General features: G+C 47.1%; 2 protein-coding genes across 2 annotated transcripts; both read left to right on the plus strand.

Annotated features, from left to right (window-relative positions):
• The first annotated feature begins 8113 nt into the window (after positions 1-8113).
• Positions 8114-11376, plus strand: mpeg1.1 (macrophage expressed 1, tandem duplicate 1). Its single transcript, XM_024417231.2, has 2 exons — positions 8114-8692; positions 9040-11376. The coding sequence occupies exons 1-2, from the start codon at positions 8228-8230 to the stop codon at positions 10738-10740; spliced, it is 2166 nt and encodes a 721-aa protein (XP_024272999.1). The 5' UTR covers positions 8114-8227; the 3' UTR covers positions 10741-11376.
• Positions 11377-11898: 522 nt separating this feature from the next.
• Positions 11899-18331, plus strand: prf1.5 (perforin 1.5). Its single transcript, XM_024417232.2, has 3 exons — positions 11899-12336; positions 15986-16517; positions 16884-18331. Exons 2-3 carry the CDS (start codon positions 15991-15993, stop codon positions 17905-17907), a joined length of 1551 nt encoding a protein of 516 aa, XP_024273000.1. The 5' UTR covers positions 11899-12336; positions 15986-15990; the 3' UTR covers positions 17908-18331.
• The last annotated feature ends 340 nt before the right edge of the window (positions 18332-18671 follow it).

Below are 18671 nucleotides of genomic sequence, written 5' to 3' on the forward strand. Positions count from 1 at the left end.
CTTGTCGCATCCTGTCCAGTGTATATATAGTTTTCTTCGTATATATTTCATATATATTTTAATCTCACTTTCCATCTACAGACTGAATATTCTCTACGGCAACCAGCCTCACCGAATGTGGTACGGATCTGCTATTTCTATACTTTAGAACCAGAACCCCCATCAGAACCTAGCCAGATAACTAGCTACTAGCTTGTAGTCAGTTAGTCACTGCTAGCGGTCCTCACCGTTAACTCGGACATCAGCCAGCCTCTGCCCGGCCAATTCCTGCCAGACTGCACTTGTCTAGAGCGTTCTCAGCTATACTTTTCGTGGCTGTTATTTACCACCACAAACAGATACGGGCACTAAGACCGTACTCAGTCAGCTGTATAAGGAAATAAGCATACAGGAAACCGCTCACCCAGAGGCGGCGCTCCTAGTGGCCGGAGACTTTAATGCAGGGAAACTTAAATCAGTTCTACCAAATCTCTATCAACATGTTAAATGTGCAACCAGAGGGAAAGAAAATCTAGATCACCTGGAGAACAGAGAACCTCCACACACAGAGATGCGTACAAAGCTCTCCCTCGCCCTCCATTTGGTAAATCCGACCACAAGTCTATCCTCCTGATTCCTGCTTACATGCAAAAATGAAAGCAGGAAGCACCAGTAACTCGGCCTATAAAAAAGTGGTCAGATGAAGCGGATGCTAAACTACAGGACTGTTTTGCTATCACAGACTGGAACATGTTCCAGGATTCTTCCGATGACATTGAGGAATATACCACAATAGTCACAGGCTTTGTCAATAAGTACATTGAGGACGTCGTCCCCACAGTGACTGTATGTTCATACCCCAACCAGAAGCCATGGATTACAGGCAAAATTCGCACTGAGCTAAAGGGTAGAGCTGCCGCTTTCAAGGTCTAACCCGGAAGCTTACAAGAAATCCCGCTATGCCCTGCGACGAACCATCAAACAGGCAAAGCATCAATACAGGACTAAGATTGAATCATACTACACCGGCTCCGACGCTTGTCGGATGTGGCAGGGCTTGCAAACTATTACAGACTACAAAGGGAAGCACAGCCGCGAGCTGCCCAGTGACACGAGCCTACCAGACGAGCTAAATCACTTCTATGCTCGCTTCGAGGCAAGCAACACTGAGGCATGCATGAGAGCATCAGCTGTTCCGGACGACTGTGTGATCACGCTCTCCGTAGCCAACGTGAGTAAGACCGTTAAACAGGTCAACATACACAAGGCTGCGGGGCCAGACGGATTACCAGGAAGTGTACTCCGTGCATGTGCTGACCAACTGGCAGGTGTCTTCACTGACATTTTCAACATGTCCCTGATTGAGTCTGTAATACCAACAATCTGAATCCTGGCTTAGGAAGGCCACAAAAGTCCAGAAATTTCCATCCCTAACTATAACATTTTCCCGACAAGATAAAACTGCCAGCTGTGCCACCAGAGACTCTGGGTTCGCGCCCAGGCTCTGTCGCAGCCGGCCGCAACCTGGAGGTCCATGGGGTGACGCACAATTGACCTAGCGTCGTCCGGGTTAGGGAGGGTTTGGCCGGTAGGGATATCCTTGTCTCATCGCGCACCAGCGGCTTGGCTGGGTGTGGCTTGGTTGGGTTGTGTTTCGGAGGACGCATGGCTTTCGACCTTCGTCTCTCCCGAGCCCGTACAGGAGTTGTAGCGATGAGACAAGATAGTAATTACTAACAATTGGACACCACGAAATTGGGGAGAAAAGGGGGTAAAATTTTAATTAAAATATGTTTGTTTTTTAAAAGATAGAACTACCAAAGGGGGCGGAGTTGAAATCTACTGCAGAGATAGCCTGCAGAGTTCTGTCATACTATCGTGGTCTGTACCCAAACAATTCAACCTTCTACTTTTAAAAATCCACCTTTCCAGAAATAAGTCTCTCACCATTGCCGCTTGTGATAGACCCCTTTCAGCCCCAAGCTGTGCCCTGGATGCCATATGTGAATTGATTGCCCCCCATCTATCTTCAGAGTTCGTACTGTTAGGTGACCTAAACTGGGACATGCTTAATAACATCCCGGCCGTCCTACAATCTAAGCTAGATGCCCTCAATCTCACACAAATTATCAAGGAACCTACCAGGTACAACCCTATATCCGTAATCATAGATATCATCCTGACCAACTCGCCCTCTAAATACACCTCTGCTGTCTTCAACCAGGATCTCAAAGATCACTGACTCATTGCCTGCGTGTGTAATGGGTCCGCGGTCAAACGACCACACCTCATCACTGTCAAACACTCCCTAAAACACTTCAGCAAGCAGGCCTTTCTAATCGACCTGGCCCGGGTATCCTGGAAGGATATTGACCTCATCCCGTCAGTAGAGGATGCCTGGTTGCTCTTTAAATGTGCTTTCCTCAACATCTTAAATAAGCATGCCCCATTCAAAAAATTTAGAACTAAGAACAGACATAACCCTTGGTTCACCCCAGACTTGACTGCCCTTGACCAGCACAAAAACATCTTGTGGCGTTCTGCATTAGCATTGAATAACCCCTGCGATAAGCAGCTTTTCAGGGAAGTCAGGAACACATACACTCAGTCAGTTAGGAAAGCAAAGGCTAGATTTTTCAAACAGAAATGTTCATCCTGTAGCACTAATTCCAAAATGTTTTGGGACAGTGTAAAGTCCATGGAGAATAAAAGCACCTCCCCCCAGCTGCCCACTGCACTGAGGCTAGGAAACCTTGTCACCACCGATAAATCTACGATAATCGATAATTTATAAAAGCATTTTTCTACGGCTGGCCATGCGTTCCACCTGGCTACCCTTACACCGGCCTTACAGCTTGCCCAAGCCCCCTCTCCCTGCTGCTCCTTCACCCAAATCCAGACAGCTGATGTTCTGAAAGAGCTGCAAAATCTGGATCCCTACAAATCAGCTGGGCTAGACAATCTGGACCCTTACTTTCTAAAATTATCCGCCGAAATTGTTGCAAACCTTACTAGCCTATTCAGCCTCTCTTTCGTAGCGTCTGAGATTCCCAAAGATTGGGAAGCTGCCGCGGTCATCTCCCTCTTCAAAGGGGGAGACACTCTAGACCCAAACTGCTATAGACCTATATCCACCCTGCCATGCCTTTCTAAAATCTTCGAAAGCCAAGTTAACAAACAGATCACCGACCATTTCAAATTCCACTGTACCTTCTCCACTATGCAATCTGGTTTCCGAGCTGGTCATGGGTGCACCTCAGCCACGCTCAAGGTCCTAAACAATCGATAAAAGTCAGTACTTGGCAGCCGTCTCCATCGACCTGGCCAAGGCTTTTGACTCTGCCAATCACCGCATTCTTATCGGCAGACTCAATAGCCTTGGCTTCTCAAATGACTGCCTTGCCTGGTTCACCAACTACTTCTCAGATCGAGTTCAGTGTGTCAAATCGGAGGCCCAGCTGTCCAGACCTCTGGCAGTCTCTAAGGGGTGCCACAGGGTTCAATTCTCGGGCCGACTCTTTTTTCTGTATATATCAATGATGTCGTTCTTGCTGGTGCTTGTGATTCTCTGATCCACATCTACGCAGACGACACCATTATGTATACATCTGGCCCTTCTTTGGACACTGTGATAACAAACCTCCAAACGAGCTTCAATGCCATACACTCCTTCTGAGGCCTCCAACGGCTTTTAAATGCAAGTAAAACTAAATGCATGCTCTACAACCGATTGCAGCCCACACCCGCCTGCCCGACTAGCATCACTACTCTGGACAGTTCTGACTTAGAATATGTGAACAACTACAAATACCTAGGTGTCTGGTTAGACTGTAAACTCTCCTTCCAGACTCACATTAAGCATCTCCAATCCAAATTAACTCTAGAATCGGCTTCCTACTTCGCAACAAAGCCTCCTTCACTCATGCTGCCAAACATACCCTCGTAAAACGGACATTCCTACCGATCCTTGACTTCGGAAATTTTTATTTAAAAAATAGCCTCCAACACTATATTCAGCAAACTGGGTGTAGTCTATCACAGTGCCATCCGTTTTGTCACCAAAGCCCCATAAACTACCCACCACTGCGACCTGTATGCTCTCGTTGGCTGGCCCTCACCACATATTCGTCGACAAACCCACTGGCTCCAGGTCATCTATAAGTCTTTGCTAGGTAAATCCCTGCCTTATCTCAGCTCACTGGTCACCATAGCAACACCCACCCGTAGCACACGCTCTAGCAGGTATATTTCACTGGTCATCCCCAAAGCCAACACTTCCTTTGTCCGCCTTTCCTTCCAGTTCTCTGCTGCTAATGACTGGAACGAATTGAAAAATCACTGAAGCTGGAGACTTATATCTCCCTCTAACTTTAAGCATCAGCTGTCAGAGCAGCTTACCGATCACTGTACCTGTACACAGCCAATCTGTAAATAGCACACCAAACTACCTCATATTGTTATTTATCCTCTTGCTATTTTGCACCCCAGTATCTCTACTTGCACATCATCTGCACATCTATCACTCCAGTGTTAATGTTAAATTGTAATTATTTTGCCTCTATGGCCTGTTTATTGCCTTACCTCCTTACTCTTCTACATTTGCACACACTGTACATAGATTTTTTCTATTGTGTTATTGACTGTACGTTTGTTTATGTGTAACTCTGTGTTGTTGTTTTCGTCGCACTGCTTTGCTCTATCTTGGCCAGGTCACAGATGTAAATGAGAACTTCAGTTCTCAACTGCCCTACCTGGTTAAGGTGAAATAAAAAATGTAATAAAATTAAACAGTCATTTTCTTAATGAATGCATGCTTATTAGTAACTGGAATAAACTATTTCATAAATGTGTCAAGTGCAACGTCTGTTTGCTCCTCATTACACACCACGGACAACAAATATTCTTTAATATTCTTGAGGTCACTCTCTTTTCAATGGGTTTTCATTGGGAATCCAGATTTCTAAAGGACCTTCTTGCAGTTCCTATCGCTTCCACTGGATGTCAACAGTCTTTAGAAATTGGTTGAGGTTATTCCTTTGTGTAATGAAGAGGTACGGCCGTCTTGAACGAGGGTCACTTCAAGTGTATTGCTCGATAGAGGGGCGTGACCAGGAAGCTAGCTACAGTTTGTTTCCTTCCTGTATTGAACACAGATCATCCCGTCTTCAATTTTATTGGTTATTTACGTTAAAAAGTACCTAAAGTTGTATTACAAAAGTAGTTTGAAATGTTTTGGCAAAGTTTACAGGTAACTTTTGAGATATTTTGTAGTCACGTTGCACAAGTTGGAACTGGTGTTTTTCTGGATCAAACGTGCCAAATAAATGGATATTTTGGATACATATCGACAGAATTAATCGAACAAAAGGACCTTTTGTGATGTTTATGGGACATATTGGAGTGCCAACAAAAGAAGCTCGTCAAAGGTAAGGCATGAATTATATTTTTATTTCTGCGTTTTGTGTCGCGCCTGTGTAACGGCTAGCTTAGTTAGCAGTGCGCGCTAAATAGCGTTTCAATCGGTGACGTCACTTGCTCTGAGACCTTGAAGTAGTGGTTCCCCTTGCTCTGCTTCATGGGTGACTGTTGTTGATGTGTGCAGAGTGTCCCTGGTTCACGCCCGGGTATGGGCGAGGGGACGGTCTAAAGTTATACTGTTACACCTGCAGGGTTGAAATATGGTTTCTCTCTTTGTTTATGGAGGTGCTATCCTCAGATAATAGCATCGTTTGCTTTCGCCGAAAAGCGTTTTTTGAAAATCTAACATGTTGGCTGGATTCACAACAAGTGTAGCTTTAATTTGCTTCCTTGCATGTGTGATTTAATGAAAGTTAGATTTTTATAGTAATTTATTTGAATTTGGAACTCTGCATTTCCCCTGGCTTCTGGCCAGACATATCCCAGATAAGCCGCAATAATCATGTAGCCAGTTATGAAGAGAAAGAATCCTGCTAATGTGTTCAATGCCACGATTGAGAGGGAGCAGGACAGATATGTTTGGTCTTTTATTAGTGTCTAGCAAAGAGTCAATCAGCTCTTTGAAATCCAGTTTCAACTGTTCCGAGCTGCCCTTCATAATGTCATTAAAACCCACATGGACTACGATAGCATCGATATCCATGTCCTGGCGTAGTACATTCGGAAGCAGCTTGGTAATGTTGTTTGTATCCACTCCAGGCCTCTCGTTGGGAGAGTAGGCTGCTTTGCAGCAGGCTGCTGTCTTCGGCTTCCACGGCTTGTGACATGCCACCATCATTGATTGTCATGCTCCTCTTGCTGTGCTCCTTCAACTCCGCTATCAGATGGGGGAGGAGAGGCAGGAGATGGCTCCCCTGGCGAACCAACTCCGGGCAACACCGGTCAGTTGTATAACGACAAACAAAAAGGCGGAGATATATCCAACCTGCTCAAACGCTGTCTAGCCACCAGCATAGAAAAGGTCAACATTCCACTCTGCGTTTTCCAAAGTTTCTGATGTAGGCTGGCTAAGTGTGTGATCAAGGAATTCTCCTCAAATCTACAATCCTCGGCAAGCAAACAATTGCCTCATTTGAACTCCGAGTGATCCATTTTGTCCAGAAACAAAGCATAGTAGATACAGCTCCTACAGAGCTGGAACCATTCATCTGGGACTAACTTTGTTAGCTTGATGACTAACGTTAGCAGCTTAGCTAGGTTAGCGGCTCTTTCAAGCAGACTTTAACCTGTCAGTTGAGCGGGATTCCGGGACAAGAAATAGCGGTCCTAGCTGTTAAAAGCAAACCGCGTCGCGGAATCCATGCAAAAACAAATGAGGTATTTAAGATGGTTTGTTTTAGTTAAAATGACAAACCCGAGTGTTTCCAGTATACCGTGTTCAGCTGCACACACAGGTAAACACACAGGTAAACACACAACACAGACTTTTGACCATTATGCAAACTATAGTCCTTCAATCAATGACAGGTGTACAGTCAGGACTGCGCATATGGACTGCCCTCTTCAATTCATACCACAGGTTTTCAATGGGGGTCAAGTCCGAAAATGTTGATTTTGTGGTTCATTAACCATTTCTTTGTGGATGTTGATGTGTGCTTGGGGTTATTGTCTTGCTGGAAAACCCACCTGCAGCCAAGTTTCAGCCTCCTGGCAGAGGCAACCAGGTTTCTGGCTAAAATGTCCTGGTACTTGGTAAAGTTCATGATGCTGTGGATCTTAACAAGGGCCCCAGGACCAGTGGAAGCAAAATAGCCCAATACAATCAAATATCCACCACCATATTTTACAGTAGGTATGGGGCTCTTTTCTGCTTATTACAGGGCATTCGGAAAGTATTCAGACCCCTTCCCCTTTTCCACATTTTGTTATGTTACAGCCTTATTCTAAAATATATATATTTTTAAATGTCCCTCATCAATCTATCTCAATACCCCATAATGACATAGCAAAAACAAGTTTTAAGAAACTGAAATATCACTTAAGTATTCAGCACTTTGTTGAAGACTCTTTGTCTTCATGGGTATGACATTACAAGCTTGGCACACCTGTATTGTTTTAGGCAAGTCAGTTAAGAACGAAACCTCAAGCTCTGTCAGGTTGGATGGGGAGCATCGCAACACAGCTATTTTCAGGTCTCTCCAGAGTCTGGGCCACTCAAGGACATCCAGAGACCTGTCCTGAAAGCCACTCCTTATACAATTGTATTAGCATAAAATAATATCATTTCCCAATTTTTTTGCATACAATATAGCTCAGTACTTGTATTCTATATTTTATACAGTCTTTTTTGCTCATCCATATCAAGGGTGCCAATCATTTTGGACCTGACTGTATATGCTTGTGTATGACTTGATTGATCATAATGATGGTCAATTTACTATTATCTGAAGTATTTCTCAGAATGATTAACATTTTGTGATGGTATCATTATCTGCTTTTAGTGTAAGTTAAATTTGACTTAGATGATAGCAACTTGCACACACACACACACACACACACACACACACACACACACACACACACACACACACACACACACACACACACACACGTTTTAGAAAGGGGAAGTTTTTACACATAAATAACTCAATTATTCAGACTGGCAGTGGCTTATCTGAAAGCTGTTGTGATTGTTCTGCATTTTATTTGAGGAAATTGAAAGTCAAGTTAACAGTGATCTTGTGACTGAAACCTACTTTTAACACATCCGCTATTGAGAATCATCATATTCTTTCATCTTGTTCTCACAGCACCCACACATGACATAGCTATGGCATCTGACACAGCTCTGGGTCTGACAGCATTCACCTTGCTAGTTCTCTCCCTGCTCCACCAGTGTGTCCCTCACCCACTCAATCCTCCGAATAATGGACTTCGTAAGTGTCGCACCAACTTGTCTATTCCAGCCCTGGAGGTGCTCCCAGGCGGGGGATGGGACAACCTGAGGAACATGGACATGGGACGAGTCATGAACTTCAGCTTCTCCCAGTGCCAGACCACGGAGGATGGATTCTACCTTATCCCGGATGAGGTGTTTGTCATCCCACAGAAGCTCACTGGTGTGGAGACCAATTCTGAGATCATCAACACTTGGCTGGAACAGCGCAGCTCCACATCTTTCTCAATCAACTCAGACGTGTCCTTCCTCTCCGTGCTCAATGCTAAGTTCTCCGTTGAGAATCAGCGGGTGAAGACTCATCAGGTCCATGGGAGCTCCGTCACCGCTCGTGTACAAGTGAGTTTCTTCATAAAGAAACAATACCTTTTTTAAACAATTAATCATCTATTTAATATCACATACATTCATCTCGGGAATGATAAAAAAAATTATTTATGTTTTGACATAGTTTGTAGGAAGTCTCCCTTACTAGATTTTAAAAAGAGAGAGTGGAATATCCATGTATCCATGTCGTGTTATTACAGTAATCCTGTCCTTTAACGTCTTTCTGAACAGTCAGTACAAGATAGTGTACCTTTTTTCTTAGTATAGTTTGATCTCTAGATTAGCAATTAAGGACACCAAGCCTCAAGGTTATTTCCTGGTTAAAGGTGAAATAAAAAGAACTGATTGCTCCCTTCCAGGTGCGTAACTTCCTATACACGGTAAAGGCTCACCCTGACTTCACTCTGGATGGCCGCTTTGCCCACCAGGCTGAGGAGATCGCAGACGCAATAGAAAACAACCAGACTCGACAGGCAGTGTATTTATCTGAGAAGATGGTGTTGGACTATGGAACCCATGTGATAACAAGTGTTGATGCAGGGGCCGCCTTAGTGCAAGAGGACTATCTCCGTTCATCTTATGTGTCCGACAGTGAGACGGCGAAGTTCTCTGTTTCGGCATCGGCAGGTCTTAACTTCTTTGATAAAGTCAAATTTGACATTGGCAGCAAGGACACACAAGAGACATCCGAGTCACATAGTTATCAGGGCAACATCACCTACTCCATTATACAGAGCCATGGTGGGGCTCCCTTCTACCCAGGCATCACTTTGCAGAAGTGGCAGGAGAGCACCAAGAACAACCTGGTGGGCATCGACCGGGCAGGACTGCCTCTGCACTACTTCCTCAACCGGATTACCTTCCCCGATCTCCCTGAACCAACCATCGGCAAACTGGCACTGTCTGTAAGTCAGGCCATCCAGCGCTACTATACCGTTAACACACACCCTGGCTGCGTTAAACCGGACTCCAAGAACTTCAACTTCCAAGCCAATATGGACGACAGCTCCTGCGAGGGTCCGGCCACCAACCTCAGCTTCGGTGGGGTGTTTCAGCAGTGCACCAAGCTCACTGGGGATGCAGACCCAATCTGCCAAGCCCTGGCTCAGAAGAACCCCGACACAGGCTCTTACTCATGTGGTCAGCCCTACAAAGCCACCCTGTTACGCTCTGAGGTGAGAGAGGAGAGCTACAGCACGTATGAGTGCCACAGGCATTGCCATGGCTGCTGGCTGCTTTTAACCTGCTGCGACAATATCTGTGGAGATTCCTACCATGTCCGCTCTGCTCGCATTGACACCTACTGGTGCTCCACCAATGAGACAACCCCAGAGTACTCAGGATACCTCTTTGGGGGACTCTATAGCCCATCCCTGTTGAACCCTCTCACCAAAACTAAGAGCTGCCCTCCAAACTTCAACATTCAAATTAAGCTTCTGTCCAACGGTCTGATGATCTGCCTGAGCAATGACTATGAGACTTCCACCAGGTTTTCAGTCCCCTTTGGAGGCCTGTTCAGTTGCCAGTCTAACAACCCCCTTGCACAGGATCAACCCCGTTGCCCTCCCCAGTTCAGCCAGCACCTGGCTACTGTTAGTGATGGCTGCCAGGTGCTCTACTGTGTCCAGTCTGGCTTGTTCACAGGTGGCCAGCTGCTGCCTGTACGCTTGCCACCTTTCACTCGTCCTCCACTGATCAGCATGACTGCCACTAACACGGTGGCTGTGATGACCGAGGGAGATCGGGCGTGGGTCAGGGTGGGACAGACCAAGATGTGGAAGCTGGCCAAGGTGACAGAGATCCAGAGTATGGTGAAGGTGTTCGATCCAGCCTCGGGACAGATGACAGGGGGGCAGAAGTCTGGTGTGGCCTTTGGAGTAATTTGCTTGGTTGTCTTGGTGGTGGTTGGGGCTGTGCTGCTGGTGAGACGGAGGAGGGTCTCAAGGTTTGGGAGGGAGAGAGGATATGAAGAGATCCACAGCGAGGGGCAGAGTGAGGGAGGTGTGGAGAGTCACGAAGAGCAGGGCTCCGAGACAATGACCCAGACCCTGTTGCCATGAGACCACATTCTACACAGTTTATATATTAAGAAGAAAACAGCTTTGAGATAACTGTGCTGTATTGTATAATCAACCTCTCACTCTTTCTTTCCCTTTACGATCAATAATCTCAAATACTGGCTAGGTATAAGATGGAAAATGTGCACAAATTTACTGCGACGCAAATTATTGAGAACAAGACACCAACGTGTTGGCAGCTTCCTGCCTTCACCAGGGATTTACTACACAATACATTAGTACACAACACCACATCATACCACACAACACAACACAATACAACACAATAAAACACAATACAACACACTACAATACAGTACAATACACCACAATACAATACACCACAATACAATACAATACAACACAATACAATACAATAAAACACAACACAACACAACACAATACAATACAATACAATACTGTTAATGAATGTATGGCAAAAAAGGTGAAAAAAATCTATTGACCTATTTGTGATGTTTTTAGTTGAATGTTTATCCTGTGGTTTTGCTTTCTCTCTTTCCATTGAGAATGTTTATCCTGAAATCGACACTGATTCAACAGCATTATAGTTTTCTGTTATAACGTTTTAATTAGCTTGTGTATGTTTTTGGACATGAAAATAAAACAACTAACACAATATTCAGTGAAGTTTACTCATCTTGTGAAATGTCACAGCTGTACTTTAAAAGAGGCCAACAAGGGTTCGCTATAGGACATTATAGTCTGGTGACCTCTAGCGTGTTTTCACAGACCTCGCAGTCCCCCTCAGAATATTTATTCTCCTTCAAAAGTATTGTGGTGGGGAAGTGGAATATATGAATGTACATGTAACCAAAGCAGGTCACATGTATCTTTGATAAACTGTATAATCTCTCAAGACTCAAAGTGAGACTCATCATTGTCATTTTTTTATTTTATTTTTGTAAAATACTATTGCCTAATTTGCTATCACAACACATATCATCTTAAATCTTCCCCAATAAAGCCTTCCTAATTTCCCCCTGAACATAAAAAGACAATGAAGAAGCTGAGGACAAGGAGTTGATTTTGTTATTAGTACACAGACAGACATAAATATACAGTCTCACACACACACACACACACACACACACACACACACACACACACACACACACACACACACACACACACACACACACACACACACACACACACTGAGCTTCCCGTAAAGAGGCAGAATGCCCATGCCACTCTGAGTCTTGTGAAAACCTTCCCCCACACTCATCTGGGATTCATACTGTCAGCTTGTGCACATCAAAACAAAACCACTCAGCCGTGGAAATCTGTCTAACCTCAGGAAGAGAGGCCTGGAGCAGGGGAAGTCCCTTAGCCACACAATGGCCTTGACATTCAGCACAGCGAAGAAGAGTTCCTCACAGAACCAGATATAGGACCAAGTGTTGTTCGGTTCATCGTTTCTTATGGATGTCAGGAGGAAGCAACAAAACAACATTTTGTGCAGCAGCAGGCATTTTTTTACAAGAGAAGACGGGTGTCGTGAAATTCCAAAGGCAAAGCACTACTGCTCACTGAGAAGAGAGGGTGAGACGAAAACAAACGCAGTCGGATGATTTAAAGGTAGGAGTGCGTGTCGGCGAGTGTACACGGTTCTGTTTCCACGACAGCTGCAGGCAGAGCTGTAGAGAGATTGTGTGCTCCACTTAGCCTTTCAGTGTGGAGGGGGTTATTGGTGTGCCCTCATTTAGACACAAAACAAGAGTAGAAAAATATACAACAACACTATATATTATCTTTGATCTTTGGTAATCTTAGCCCCATTTGTGAATCTGTATTTAATGTATGTTATTTGTAACACTTTTCTAGAAGGAGCAGAGGGGCTATGAAAGAGGGGCTATGGAAGAGGGGCTATTGAAGAGGGGCTATGGAAGAGGGGCTATGGAAGGGTTACTATGACAGAGGAGCTATGGAAGAGGGGCTATGACAGAGGCGCTATGGAAGAGGGGCTAGGGCTATGGGGCTATGGAAGAGGGGCTATGGAAGAGGGGCTATGGCAGAAGGGCTATGACAGAGGGGCTATGGAAGAGGGGCTATGGAAGAGGTTGCTATGACAGAGGGGCTATGGAAGAGGGCTATGGCAGAAGAGGGCTATGGACAGAGGGGCTATGGAGGGTTGCTATGGCAGAGGGGCTATGGAAGAGGGCTATGGCAGAATGGGGCTATGGAAGAGGGGCTATGGCAGACAGGGGCTATGGAGGGCTTGCTATGGCAGAATGGAAGGGGGCAGAGGGGCTAGAGGGGCTATGGAAGAGGGGCTATGGAGGGTTGCTATGGAGGGGCTATGGAGGGGCTATGGCAGAGGGGCTATGGGGGTTGCTATGACAGAGGGGCTATGGAAGAGGGGCTATGGCAGAGGGGCTATGGAAGAGGGGCTATGGAAGAGGGGCTATGGAGGGTTGCAATGACAGAGGGGCTATGGAGGGTTGCTATGGCAGAGGGGCTATGGATGGAGGGTTGCTATGACAGAGGGGCTATGGAGGGTTGCTATGGAAGGGGCTATGGAGGGGCTATGGCAGAGGGGCTATGGAGGGTTGCTATGGCAGAGGGGCTATGGAAGAGGGGGCTATGGCAGAGGGGCTATGGAAGAGGGGCTATGGAAGAGGGGCTATGGAGGGTTGACAGAGGGCTATGGAAGAGGGGGGGCTACAGAGGGGCTATGGAGGGTTGCTATGGCAGAGGGGCTATGGAGAGGGTTGCTATGGCAGAGGGGCTATGGAGGGTTGCTATGGCAGAGGGGCATGGAGGGGAAGAGGGGCTATGGCAGAGGGGCTATGGGCAGAGGGGCTATGGAGGGTTGCTATGGCAGTGGGGCTATGGCAGAGGGGCTATATGGAAGAGGGGCTATGGAAGAGGGGCTATGGAAGAGGGGCTATGGGGCTATGACAGAGGGGCAGATGGAGGGTTGCTATGGCAGAGGGGCTATGGAAGAGGGGCTATGGACAGAGGGGCTATGGAGGGTTGCTATATGGAGGGCTATGGCAGAGGGGCTATGGAGGTTGCTATGGAAGAGGGGCTATGGAGGGGCTATGACAGAGGGGCTATGGATGGCAGAGGGGCTATTATGGCAGAGGGTTGCTATGGCAGTGGGGCTATGGAGGGTTGCTATGACAGAGGGGCTATGGAGGGTTGCTATGGAAGAGGGGCTATGGAAGAGGGGCTATGGAGGGTTGCTATGGAAGAGGGGCTATGGAAGGTGAAGAGGGGCTATGGAGAGGGGCTATGGAGGGGCTATGGAAGAGGGGCTATGGAGGGTTGCTATGAGGGGCAGAGGGGCTATGGAGGGTTGCTATGGAAGAGGACTATGGAAGAGGGGCTATGGAGGGTTGCTATGACAGAGGGGCTATGGAAGAGGGGCTATGGCTAGGGTTGCTATGGAAGAGGGGCTATGGAAGAGGGGCTATGGAGGGTTGCTATAGAGGGGCTATGGAAGAGAGGCTATGGGCTATGGAGGGGCTATGGCAGAGGGGCTATGGCAGAGGGGCTATGGGAGGGTATGCAATGACAGAGGGGCTATGGCAGAGGGGCTATGGCAGAGGGGCTATGGAAGAGGGGCTATGGAGGGCTTGGAAGAGGGGCTAGAGGGGCTATGGCAGAGGGGGCTATGGCAGAGGGGCTATGGCAGAGGGGCTATGGAAGAGGGGCTATGGCTATGGAGGGCTATGGAAGAGGGGCTATGGAGGGTTGCTATGACAGAGAGGGCTATGGAGGGTTGCTATGGAAGAGGGGCTATGGAAGAGGGGCTATATGGCAGAGGGTTGCTATGCAGAGGGCTATGGAGGGTTGCTATGGAAGGGGAGGGGTATGCTATGGAGGGGCAGAGGGCTATGGAGGGTTGCTATGGAAGAGGGGCTATGGAAGAGGGGCTATGGCTATGGAAGATGGAGGGGCTATGGCAGAGGGGCTATGGAAGAGGGGCTATGGAGAGGTTGCTATGGAAGAGGGGCTATGGAAGAGGGGCTATGGAAGAGGGGCTATGGCAGAAGAGGGGCTATGGAAGAGGGGCTATGGAGAGGGCTATGGAAGAGGGTTGCTATGGAAGGGGCTATGGAAGAGGGGCTATGGAGGGGCTATGGAAGATGGGGGCTATGGAAGAGGGGCTATGGCAGAGGGGATGGAGGGGCTATGGAAGGGCAGAGGGGCTATGGCAGAGGCGCTATGGAAGAGGGGCTATGGCAGAAGGGCTATGGAGAAGGGCTATGGGAGGGGCTATGGAAGGGTTGCTATGGAAGAGGGGCTATGGAAGAGGGGCTATGGAAGAGGGGGCTATGGAAGAGGGGCAGAGGGGCTATGGAAGCTAGAGGGCTATGGCAGAGGGGCTATGGAAGAGGGGCTATGGAGGGCTATGGAAGAGGGGCTATGGCAGAGGGGCTATGGAAGAGGGCTATAGCAGAGGGGCTATGGAAGAGGGGCTATGGAAGAGGGGCTATGGAAGAGGGGCTATGGAAGAGGGGCTATGGAAGAGGGGCTATGGAAGAGGGGGAAGAGAGGGGCTATGGAAGAGGGGAAGAGGGGCTATGGACAGAGCTATGGAGGGGCTATGGAAGAGGGGCTATGGAAGAGGGGCTATGGAAGAGGGGCTATGGCATGGAGAAGGGCTATGGAGGGTATGGAAGAGGGGCTATGGAAGAGGGGCTATGGCTATGGAAGAGGGGCTATGGAAGAGGGGGGCTATGGAAGAGGGGCTATGGCAGATGGAGAGGGGCTATGGAAGATGGGGGCTATGGCAGAGGGGCTATGGAGGTTGCTATGGAAGAGGGGCTATGGAAGAGGGGCTATGGCAGAGGGGCTATGGAAGAGGGGCTATAGAAGAGGGGCTATGGAAGAGGGGCTATAGCAGAGGGGCTATGGAAGAGGGGCTATGGAGAGGGGCTATGGAGAGGGGCTATGGAAGAGGGGCTATGGAAGAGGGGCTATGGAAGAGGGGCTATGGCAGAGGGGCTATGGAAGAGGGGCTATAGCAGAGGGGCTATGGAAGAGGGGCTATGGAAGTGGGGCTATGGAAGAGGGGCTATGGAAGAGGGGCTATGGAAGAGGGGCTATGGAAGTGGGGCTATGGAAATATTTTAAAAGTTATGTTTTGATTTAGAAGATGTTGTGAAACATCACTCAACATCCCATTGCATTGTGGAGGCATTTACATGTTTTAAAGAATGTAGACACTGTTTACAGTACAAGAAATGATAATGATAATAACCTCTGTAAATTCCAGGAGCCATGGCCTTCCGAAGTCTCTTCCTTTATACCTTGAGTCTGTCCGTCCTGGTGCAGATGCCCACCAGCAGAGCCTGTAGGACTGGATCGGGGTCAGAGTGTGAGAAAGCCCCCTTTGTGCCTGGCTACAACCTGGCGGGGGAGGGCTTTGACGTGGTCAGGATGCGTCGTAAAGGGGCCTACGTCATCAACGTCAAAGCCCACCTGTCTGACAACCACACATGTGTTCTCTGTGAGAACCGCTTCCAGGAGGGACAGGTCCAGAGGTTGCCTTCTGCCGTGCTGGACTGGCGTCCATTGAGCCGCTGCAGCAAGCAGCTATCCAGTGCCCTGCACCACTCGGTGGACTCCCTACTACGTAGCTCTAGCTCCCTCATCAACAACAACTGGGATATGGACCTGAGGCTAGAGAGTTATGGCAAGGCAGTGCTGGGGGGCAGCCGCTCAGAAATGGCCAAGTTTGCCAGATCCCAGCACAGTGTGGACAAGGCCACCTTTGCTACCCATGAGATCAGCTGTACATACTACAGGTAGGGAAGGGCTTTATTGTTGACAGTTGTTTTCTATAGACTAATCTACCTCACTGTCACTAAATATATTCAATATCTATGCTGAGGTTAATCTGTGTCGTTCTATTTGCATGAATTATTACAACGCATATGATATCATTATGACAACTTACTGAATCACTAATCATTGCAGTATACAGTTTTGTCTATCCTGGTCCCAGATCTGTTCGTGCTGTACTTCAAACATCTATGGTGGGTGTCATGCCAAACATGACCATGACCATGAGAGTTGACATGAGACAGCACAAGCAGATCTGGGACCAGGCTGAGTATTCTCAATGAAAAGGGGTTGATGTAGATCCACGTGCCCCGTTGTTGATTTTCCAGTTACAGGCTGGCAGACCATCCGGACCTCAGCGCTGAATTTGCTAAACATCTCAAGAGACTGCCACAGGAGCTTGACAACAAGAGCAAATTGCTGTACCGGCGGTTGATCGACACGTACGGCACTCATTACATCCGTCAGGTACAGCTGGGTGGTAGGGTGAGGCGCGTCACTGCCTTCCGCACCTGCCTGGCCACCCTGAAGGGCTTCTCCGAGTCCGAGATAAAGACCTGCTTAAATGTTGAGCTGAAAATGGCCTTAGGCTTCCTCCCAGCAAACGCGTCCTTCTCCAACAAATGTGATGCCCTCCTAAAGGGGAACATGAGCATGGGCTTCTACCAGGGCTTTATGAGCCACAAGATTGAGGTTCTAGGTGGGGAAAAGTATTTTCCTGATATCTTGTACCACCAGGACCCGTCCGAAGCGTACCATAGCTGGATGAACAGCTTGCATGATAATCCAGATGTGGTCTCCTATGCTATATTCCCCCTGCACCACCTGGTTGATGATCCAGAGGTTAGTGCCAACCTGAGGAGCATGGTGACAGAGTACATTGACGAGAACAAGCTTCCTGTAGACCAGGGGGAATTCAAAACCTGCTCCCCGACCCCTAACCTGGATCACAACTGTTGTCCTCTACGGGCAGGACGCGGGACTCTCAGGTTAATGGTACACAGAGCCGCAGGTTTGAGAGCAGATACCTTCACAAAGACTGATGGCTATGTTAAAATATGGTACAATGGCATGTATGAGGAAACAGATACTGTCATGGATGATAATGATCCGGTGTGGAATGCCACGTACAACTTCGGCTCAGTGGAGTTTGGTCATCAGCTGCTGTTCGAGGTTTGGGACAGAGATGTGATTTACAATGACATGGCAGGAAGATGTTTGGTCTTCCCTGAACAAGGAACTCATTCACACAGCTGTCAGCTAAAGAAAGGGGTTCTGCACTTCACTTACAGCTCCGAATGTGACGCCCACTTAACAGGCTATAGGTGTGGACGGTACTCTCCTAGTACATAAAGTGTTGGATTGAAAAAACACCTGGGTCGTATTCATTAGTGCACACCGTAGCAAAACATTTTGCAACGGACACACACACACACACACGCACTTCTTATTTGACAATAATAAGAGTGTTGGTCAAAATGCTGATGTGTCCCAACCCTGGCCTGTATCAATAATTGGTGTTTATTTTTGAATAAGGCCGGGATTCATTAATAAGTGCATTTTGGAGTGTTGCCATTAAAGTCAATGATCCAGTTTCAGTTCACAGAGATCATATTATCGGCAATAGCTGCAAATGTCTGCTAATGTGGAAATAACCTTAAATGTCAAGCGAGCTACAATGTGCATCGAGGTTGAATCCCGGCCTTAGTCAACCTTTCTTTATTCCTGTATCTATTATATACTTAGAAAACCATACCAATAAAGTAGATGAACATAAGTATTCACGTCTCAGCTTTTTGTTCAGTAATGAACACAACAATTATTTATTGTTTGGTCATCTCCAGGTGAATCTATCATTGTAAAATCAGTTACAACAAACACTGCCATATAATATTTTTTTCGTGCTCTAAATTCACATGCACCATCAGGATAAATCCATTTGATTTCAATCACTTCTTGACAGCAACTACAATGTAGAAAATAGTCAAAATAAGGGAAAACCCTTGAATGAGTAGGTGTGTCAAGACTTTTGACTGGTACTGTATATATTTATATAAAATATTTTGACAACCCTGTTTGTAAGCATTTAAATGATATCAACCTCAACCGTTTCTGTT

This window comes from Oncorhynchus tshawytscha, linkage group LG04 (assembly GCF_018296145.1).
Source record: "Oncorhynchus tshawytscha isolate Ot180627B linkage group LG04, Otsh_v2.0, whole genome shotgun sequence".
NCBI classification, from domain to species: Eukaryota; Metazoa; Chordata; class Actinopteri; order Salmoniformes; family Salmonidae; genus Oncorhynchus; species Oncorhynchus tshawytscha.